Raw genomic sequence first — 9,029 nt, forward strand, 5'->3', positions numbered from 1 at the left:
CTGGAGGATCTTTGATGATAAAAAAGAGATTTGTCCCCAACAACTTAACACTTGCTGTTCCTTGCCCTCCATGCTGAGGTCAGTACTGGCCCAAGTGAAAGTGTTTCTAGCCCCAGGACAGCAGTCCTAGCATCACCCAGGTGACCCAAGCCAGAAATGAGTGCCAGTGAACTGATGTGCAAGGCTTTAGAGATTTCTGCCAAGTTACCATGAGTTTTCATCCAAAGGGAATGTTATGTGCCTGCTGATGCACCCCCATCCCATATGCACAGATTAGTTTCAGGAGATGCTCCTGGAGAAGCCTCCAGAAACTGCAGCTGGCCCCAGAATTCCCGTCCAGGAAATATACTATGTTAGGATGGGGAGAAAAAAATTTCTTCTACACAAGGCTTCACTCCTAGTTTCTGGGTGCCAGCAGAGCAGCATTGACTTTCCTGGAGACTGTTCCTTTCTTCCCACAAGAGGTTTTATCTGTGATGCATTCTGAGCAGAGAAGGGATCCATGAATGTTACCTTCCCTGTGTATGGTATCCCTTGTTTGTAGAATGGATGGAGGTTGATAAACTCTACAGCTTTCTTTATCCATGCAACAGAAATTTGAGCCGTTTCCTCAAAATGGGCTCCTGGGTGGGGAAATGAAAAATCTGTTGAATCTCAAGCAGTGCTCTTAGGGAAGCAGAAGTAAAAAATGTACTTCAACACTACCTACAACATCTACAAGCTCTAAATTTAGGAGAAAAAATACATTCTTCTAGGATATTATTCCATCAAGCTTTCTGGGCTTCCTGCTTCATGACATGATGCATAATAGGCTATAAGTATCTATTTACGTATAGATTTATGTATCTATTTTACATATAGATTTATTTGTTTGTGTTTTTTGAAGATAAAGGGAAACTAGATGACTGTTTAAACAGTCTAGGACTTTATAACTGGCTGAGGAACACCCTGGTGTCCAAGCAATCACTATGAAGTTACACACATATGAAGGGAGGTGAACGGTGGAAGGATTAGGAAATCTGGTAAAAACAGATGGAAGAGGTACTAGAATAGAGACTATTGCCATAACAGAAGGACATGGGAACCTTCAAGTTACTTTTTCAAAAGAAATTCCACTGCCACATAAAGACCAAAGCCAAAAATGTTGCCTGTGAAGAAGAGAATGCTCCACTTATTATCCAGTACCTGTTCCATTTTCCACCACTTTTCCTTTTGCAATTATGTAGCTGTCGGCTTCATTTATTTCCAGAGCTTCTGTCTTTATTGTGAAAGTAGCGCAGCCATCCTTATTTGTCTGCACAGAGAGGAGAACAGAGAGAATGAGTGTGGTGTGGAGGAAGACAAACTGTTCCATAGATGCCAGGCAATCCTAAAGAAGTATTTCCAGATATTTTTGGAACAGAGGAAAGCTCCCAAATCCTAACTGCAGAAACCCATCATGGATACCTTAGGCAGAAAAGAAATCAATATGCTTGGATTAAACAATCACAAAGAAGTGGCAAAAAAAAAAGTACTTAAGGCAAATCACATAAGGGTTAATTGAATCTCAGGAGACTGGATTCAGCCCAAATCCTGTAGCTGAGAGAGCATGAATTTCATTATGGGAGCTAAAGGTCTCCCTGAAATGCTATGACCCTGATGAATAAAGCCTGACAGTGTGGCTTTCCAGACATGACCATTCCTGTGACATGGCCGTATGAAACACAGGCATCCTGCCGGGTACAGATGGCAAGAGCTTTGCCAATCATTGAGGCAGAGCCTGGGTATAGCCAGTGTTTCTAGCCATGCCTGAGAAGTGCTCCTCAGAACCTTTCAGGGCCTCTACATGCCATGTGGAGCTGGCATTCAGCTGATGTTTTGCACAGCTAAGACTGCACAGCATTCCAGCTGGAGTGCATTTTAAAAGATGCAGAGATCCAGCTAGATTTTTCTATTCTGGCTCATTGCTGGCTGGTCTGACATTTAAAAATATTTTCCTGTGACTTTCAGGCCAAAACCCATGCATCTGAAACCCGTGGGAAAAAAACAAATGCGAAGCATAACCACAAAAAATAGTGGACACAGATGAGAAGAAACTGTAACCAGCAATGGACATAATTTCAGACCAGACACTAGCAAGTTTTAGATGACTCATTGTGCAGGGGTAGAGCAAGAAACAGGGCATGGATCCACAGTCCTTGTGGTGCTCTGATAGCTTGATTATTGGTGGGCATGGTCACAGGGCTGAATAGGCCAGTGATCTGAATAGCCCCACGAGATGGGGTGATCTGATTGCACACAATGTGATACAGACCCTTGGAAAAGGTCCCAGGCACCACTGCTTCCCATGGCTTACACTTTCTCCCAAAGCACGGAGTCAGGAATACACAGCTAGAGCAGTAATTCAAGCACAGGGTTATGGGAAGAGGAATCAGTGGTCTGACCATGTCCAGCAACTGGGAAGACACCAGACTGAACAGGTTGGTGCCCATCTGAGGTGCATTGCAGCAGGTTAAGGGGGCAGAAACACATTTCCAGACACTTTTTGATCTCCTGTTTGTTCACCTACCCAGCTGTTTTGCTTCTGAATCGCTGAACTTGTAGAATTGCCTTTTGTGTCCTGGGAGCGTGTCATAACAGTGATTTCTACTTTCCCTTGAACAGGCTTCCCATAAGTATACCTATGTCAAAAGAGAGAAACATTCACCAAAAGACAGTCTGCTGACTGTCAGCAGAAATATTGGTATAGGACACCTCCCATCCTCATCAGGGGAAGTGGAGCCCAGAGAGCTTTGCTTTGTACCATGTTTGGTCAGGAACTTTAGCTCATCCTTTAAAATCATTTTGCATCCCTCTCCACCCACTACACCCAGCATCTTTAGTGTCCTTCAGCCTCACAGTAAGTGACCAGGTGTGACAAGGAGCCCATTCCAGAGTGTGATCTGTCTCCCCAAGACACAGGATAATGCAAAAAGATCGTACTGACAAGTGGAAGACCACATCTTTTTCTTGAGCAATCTGGAGGTGAAAGTGGAGTCAAAGGGCAGAGATCACAATGGTGTCATGTACTCACTTGCCACAGACAACCAGCTGAAATTCCTCATCTGATGTAGTGATATGTGGAGGGTGCTCAATTTCCACCTCAAATTTTTTCAGCACTGTATTGGTAGAGAGAGAAGAGAGTAGGATAAGGATGGAGGAAAAAACCAATGGATGGTATGGATGACTATGGACACTGAGAGAAGCTGTAGCTGCAGTTCAGATGAGGGAAAGACAGTGACATCTCCAGTTCTTCAGCACCATGCTGCAGTCGAGTTACTCCCTCCAGCCACACCACCCTGTACTTGCTGCTGCAATTGCACATGGGACTGCTTTCTACTCCAGCTCAGGCAAGGCACATGGCACAAGGTTTTGTCTTTACCAATGCCAATTAATGGGACCAAGGCATGATTCCACTTCCCATTAGAGGAGCTGACTGGAGTGGACGACACACCTAGCTCAGCAAAATGTGCTCATTACAGGGCCCAGATGCAGGTAGAATGAGATGTCAGCCCACAGCCTCTCCTTTGTACCCTGTGTAGCTGCAGAACCTCCAGCCCCATGTGAGATGTGCACACAGACCCACCCATGCTTGTGTCCATTCTGTTGTTCTCCCAAGGCAAAAGGTGGGATGGACACTCTGCTCTCTCCTCCAGCTACCCCAGCTTTTCCCGCCCGCCTGATGTTGGAGTCTCACCATATTCCTCAACACTGAATTTTTTATAAGCCATGTTCTGCTGCACTGAGATGGTATAATTCCCAAGGGATGCTTCAGATGCCAGGGGGAAGGATAGATCCACAATGCCATGATTTGACTTTACATTCAGCCACTCAGCAATATGGTTGTATTCAGGATCCTGTTTGGGAAAGGACACGCAGAGCCACAAGTCACATTGGGCACATGTACCTGGCAGGTCCAGCCATACTCAGGCACAAGAAGGCACTACAAGGGCTTAAACTTGACCCAGTAGAGAGGACTCTAGATTGCCAGGAGAGATACCTTTGCTTCCCTCCAGTATTATTTTAGTAAACTTAGGAATTACAGAGGCTGCCAAGAACAGTAAAGCTACTGGGAAGTGGCAACATCATAACACTATGGGAAGGAGTAGCAGCTGTGCTGACCACCTAGAAGCTGACCACACAGAAAAACCTTCAGCTGAACCTGAACTAAAACCATAACTTCATGAAGTTACATTTGTGGCACAACTCTGGGAGTGAAGGATCACAGTAGAAGAGACAGATATATATCCCTTTGGTCACTTCTTTGTCACTTACCAACAGCCATATCTGGGAATACTGTAAAAACAAGAGAAATACAATCTCAGTTTTGTAAAACAGCATCCATGTGAACCAGTATAAAGAACTCTGCCTGACATGAGTCCCTGAACAGAAATTCCTGTCCCATCCAGACCCCACAGTACATCTCCTCCTCCCTCTGTGCCAGCTTACACCTGTCTTTCTTCAAGGGACCAGTGAATGAGTGGTTTCCTTCTAAGATAATTTATTCTTGTGGCTTAACAGGTATGAAAGGAGATATCTTGTTCATGAGCCTCTCAACATGTCTCATGCTGAAGCTCCTACTTCTAGAAAAGCACAAAGTGATACTCACCTCATTTTTAATGACCTTAAGGTTCTCATCAAGGTTCACAATTCTAAATTTCACTGTAGAAATAAAGAAAAACATAGTAAAGTATTCTGGCTGCAACATGTCCTTGCACAAACTTGCTTCTCCTTTTCTATGCTCCAGTATTCATGTCTCTCTGTTTACCTCAGAGATGCTCAGGTCTTTTCCCAACCAGCCCTCCCCAGAACCTCCCACCCCAGAGGGCTTTGTCTGGGCGGTTTATACACAGCTGTGTGCTGCAGAACCCCACTGCCTTTACCTAGAGAGATCACAAATTGGGGTAAACAGTGGGCTTGTCTATAGTGGAGTCTGTCTGCAGTCCATTCATATTGTGAAGACTGTGGGGACTCTGTAATTCTACAGTTTGGAACTGACACTCTAGGTTTTACTCAAATATGAACAACAGTCTTCAAGGCTGTCCAGTGTCCTGGAGAGCCCTGGCTTTCCCTTTAGGTCTCACTAGAGATATGGCACCAAAACAACACCCAGGAACAGCAGGTTGGGAATTTGGTGTAGCACACCTTGGAGGGGAGCATCCTGGCTCAAACTGTTCCTAGAAACACTGGATAATAGAGATCTGCTTCCTTCCATGTCCAACAACCTTAGCTTGCTGCACTTGGTGAAATCTTCCCTCCAGGTGTGGCTGCTATCTTGACCCTTCCCTCCCCATTTCAATATGCTGCCTTATTGCCTTACCTGTTTCTCCAGGTTTGTATAAGTCCTTGTCTGTCTCTATCAGAATTATATTCTTCTGGGGCTTGACCAGAACTTTTTTGTTACCGTCAAGGAGCACATTGTCTCCACTGTGGATCAGGACATGCAGAGAAGCCACCTCCTCTGACTGTCAGGTTAAAAAAAAACCAACAAATTACCTCAGACTACAAAGAGCTTGAAAGCAAACCAGAGGCACTTGTCCTTCCAAAATCTCCAATGTCCCCCTCCTCCTTTCACCTACTCTGATTAAAGTCTCTCCTTTCCCCAGTCGTAGTCTTCTTTTTTTGTCCAGCTTCCTCATTCCCTTTTCTTTGCCCTTCTGCTTGTCATGTTTGCCTCTTTCCACATTTATTTTTCCTCTTTACTATCTTTCCCGCCCTGTATCTCCAACATTAACATGGCTCAGGCACAGGAGAGGCTGAAGCCCTCCAACTTGTAAGAGGAGAGGCAGACAAGAGACATGTCCTACCTCTGTCTCGGAATCATCTGTTCCCACAGGAATTAACATGAAGTCTGGCACCTAGGTTGATTGACACAAGGAAATGGAAGAAAATTCATCAGAAACTTTGCATCTTATCACATGTATAAGACATCATCTCACTGTTAAAAAATCCCCAAACTTCAGAGTCCAAATTCTTCCGTATGACTCTGTAACCCACTTGTGAGGGAGAAGCAGTCACTGCCTCGTTAATGAACTGACCAACATGTCCTTCTCCCACTTAACATAAATGAGAGAGTAAACCATAGGAAAGTCAGATCCTAAGCAATGAGAGATGGGATACTGATGAGACAAACACAGGACATCTCAGCATCAGAGAGACCAAGCTCAGCAGGAGGAAGATTTTTTTTTTTTTTTTTTTTTTTTTTTTTTTGGTGGTTTTTATTTTTTGCTAACAGCAGACTTCCTTGGCTTTCCAGAACCAGGACTTGCTCTCTCCTAAGGGTTGGCACCAAACTCTTAATTAATCATTGTCATGTTGATGTAAAGCCCAAAAGTGACTACAGCCCCTCCTTGAATTCTGCTGAGTCTGCAGGGCAATCAGGGCATAGGCACAGTGACTTTGTGCTGTGCTGAGGAAGACAGGGGCAGTTTGTAGAGCCTCAGCACCACACACATCTCCATGGCTCTCCAGAAACATAGCTGAAGGTTTTGTAGTCAGTGTGTGTAGACAAGCTAACTGGAGCAGTTAGCAATGACAGGAACTCAAGCCACTCCAGAAACATCCAGAAATATCCTTGGTGAAATTCAATTCATCGTTGGTTCAGTGCCATCACAGCTACATTAAAGCAAGCTCAATGTCTATGCAGGCTGCAACTACATCTGGCAATGTAGGTGCAGTTTTAGAGCACAATGGTCCTCTTGGAGCTGAAGGGGCAGGCTCCTGAGGAAACAAGGATGAAAAGAAAGTATCTGCAATGCATTGACTTTTGCTGTGATATACAAGCACTTTTAGGGGCAAAACACTGATTAAACTGAAAATAAATATTTAGCACCATGCTTTAAGTAGGATGAAATGTGCTGATACAGATCAAAATAAATCTGTTCTTTTCTATAAAAATCTTTTTATACATAGAAAAGATGCCCTACTATCTTATACTCCAGGACACTGTTGCATTTTGCCTAGCACTGGTAGGGAAATATACTTAGCCTGCTTGGAAGCTATGGCAAGGGAAAGGACAGCGTACCCAGAGAAGTGCCGTGCTCTTGTGTGAACATGAAAGCATCCCCTGTCAAATCAGTAGCCACAGCTACACTCACCTGGAAGGTGATGCTCTGAGAAGTGCCTGGCTTCTCCACATCCTGCTCCACCAGTGTGTGATTCTGGGTTTCTGTCTGCAAGGTGACAGCCAGGTGGACAGCCTCAGTTAGGGAGCTGAAGTGAATGTAGAGCTTCTCCTCCTGGGACTGCCGAAGGATAGCAGGGAACACCACCATATAGTGACTAGAAGAGAGCAGTACATGTTCAAAAACAGGTCAGAGGCTGAGGTGGACAGGCCAGCATCCATCTCTGCTGCTTTCATGAAGAGGTAGACCAAGGGTGAGAAATGTCTGGAGGACTGCATTGAAGGAAGTTTAGCTCTTTTAAGCTCCTTTTCAAATGAGAAAGGAGGAATATGTCCAGTATAGAGAACTCCCAGTTTCTCTGTGTCACCACCCTGCCACCAGCCAGGACACAGCTGCCCAGTCCACGATGCTCCAGTTGTGAGTACACAGAGCAAGGCTGTGTGAGGAGACCAAAGAAGCCAAACATTCAGTGGCTGAGGCATTAGGCTTCCATCCTCACACCAGATTTCACTCCACCAGCACAGCACAAACAGAGGCAGAACTCCTGTGGCCTCTGTAGCTTTGTGGTGTGTGCAGTGCAGCTCCTGCACAAGCCAACACTGCAGTGCTCGATGCCCAGGACTCTGCAGGAGCTGCTTCTGCTCAGCCCCCTGGGAGCCAGGCTCCCACCATCCAGCTCTGGGGTGCCAAAGAGTGCAGCCCCTCAGCACCACCCCTCAATGACAGGCCCTTCCCCCAAGCCCCCCAACATCCAAAGGAGAGAGTCTCACGGTTCCAGGCTTGCTGCAGCTGCAACTGGGAGTAGGGTCAGGGCTAAGAGGAGCAGTGGTGCTCCCATTGCTTGGGCTGGGACAGAAAGCTGACAAGATCCACATGGGAGGAGAGAACTGCATGTACTGAGGGGTTGGAGCAATCCTAAATACCCCCTCAGATGCTCCTAGGTTCAAAGAGTAGGGGAGTTAATATATGGAGATAATATCTTTTCTAGGCTAATGACATCAGCTAATATTTACTTGCTCCCACCAGCAGCAGAGTGAAGGTCACATAACACAGTTCTCCACCCACATTTACATTCAGGAGGTATTCCAGGCTGTGGGTGCCAGGACACTAGGAAGGAATATGTGGAAATACGTCTCTAACTCAAGCTGAAGGGGACTTGGGAGAGTCTCATCTCATCTGTGATTGGTCTGGATCTCGGCTGTAGTATCTGATGAGAGCCAAATCTGCCCATCAGCTACTGGCCTCAGCTTGTAAAAAGCATCCTCAGCTTGTAAAAAGCAACATTAGTCATCTTCCCCTCATCCAGTTGTTACTCCAAGCTGGGAGTAAAAACCTTTCAAATCACCTCCATCCCATGCATCCCTACCTCTGTCCACCCATCCATCCCAGCCATGTCTGATCCTCCTGGGTACTCTAGAATCATTTCCAGGGCAGTTCCTGCTAACTATGCCAACTCTTCTTATAGTTCCACTGTTAGGCCTTTCTAAATAAATAATATATGTGTGGACACTTTAAGTCCACACATATATTATTTATATATATAATGTTTTATCAAATCACTATTTTACATGTGCCCAAGCTGGATGCCCAGTCTTCTGACAGATTCCCCCCGCAATAAGGTGATTCTACACTGACACCACCACCCCCCTCCCCCAGACTCTTCCTGAGCACTGCACCTTTGTGTGTTGCAAACAACTAAATAACTATTTAGTGCAATACAACACTTGTGTTTCCCTCTCCTGAGTGGCAGCAGCGAAGAGCCCCGGGCTTGGATGAATTTGCCCTCTAGTTACAACCTCAATTGAAGGTGGACATCTTCATTCAGTCCTGGCCCCTGCTGCGTTTTAGCCGAGCACAACAAAAGGCACACAAGCACAGAGAGAATTT

General features: G+C 45.5%; 1 protein-coding gene across 1 annotated transcript in view; it reads right to left on the reverse strand.

The window, feature by feature from the left end:
- The window catches only part of LOC118690943 (alpha-2-macroglobulin-like protein 1), a 28,250-nt gene extending 20,270 nt beyond the window's left edge, over nucleotides 1-7,980 (reverse strand). Inside the window, exons 1-11 of the mRNA XM_036389953.2 lie at nucleotides 7,913-7,980; nucleotides 7,116-7,299; nucleotides 5,826-5,876; nucleotides 5,339-5,483; nucleotides 4,628-4,680; nucleotides 4,294-4,314; nucleotides 3,716-3,875; nucleotides 3,053-3,137; nucleotides 2,549-2,660; nucleotides 1,186-1,294; nucleotides 514-623 (exon numbers count right to left, since the gene is read on the reverse strand). Coding sequence (XP_036245846.2) covers nucleotides 514-623; nucleotides 1,186-1,294; nucleotides 2,549-2,660; nucleotides 3,053-3,137; nucleotides 3,716-3,875; nucleotides 4,294-4,314; nucleotides 4,628-4,680; nucleotides 5,339-5,483; nucleotides 5,826-5,876; nucleotides 7,116-7,299; nucleotides 7,913-7,980 — 1,098 coding nt within the window. The remainder of the gene's footprint in view (nucleotides 1-513; nucleotides 624-1,185; nucleotides 1,295-2,548; nucleotides 2,661-3,052; nucleotides 3,138-3,715; nucleotides 3,876-4,293; nucleotides 4,315-4,627; nucleotides 4,681-5,338; nucleotides 5,484-5,825; nucleotides 5,877-7,115; nucleotides 7,300-7,912) is intronic.
- Nucleotides 7,981-9,029: the final 1,049 nt, after the last annotated feature.

The sequence above is a fragment of the Molothrus ater genome, chromosome 2, assembly GCF_012460135.2.
Source record: "Molothrus ater isolate BHLD 08-10-18 breed brown headed cowbird chromosome 2, BPBGC_Mater_1.1, whole genome shotgun sequence".
In the NCBI taxonomy this organism is placed as follows: domain Eukaryota; kingdom Metazoa; phylum Chordata; class Aves; order Passeriformes; family Icteridae; genus Molothrus; species Molothrus ater.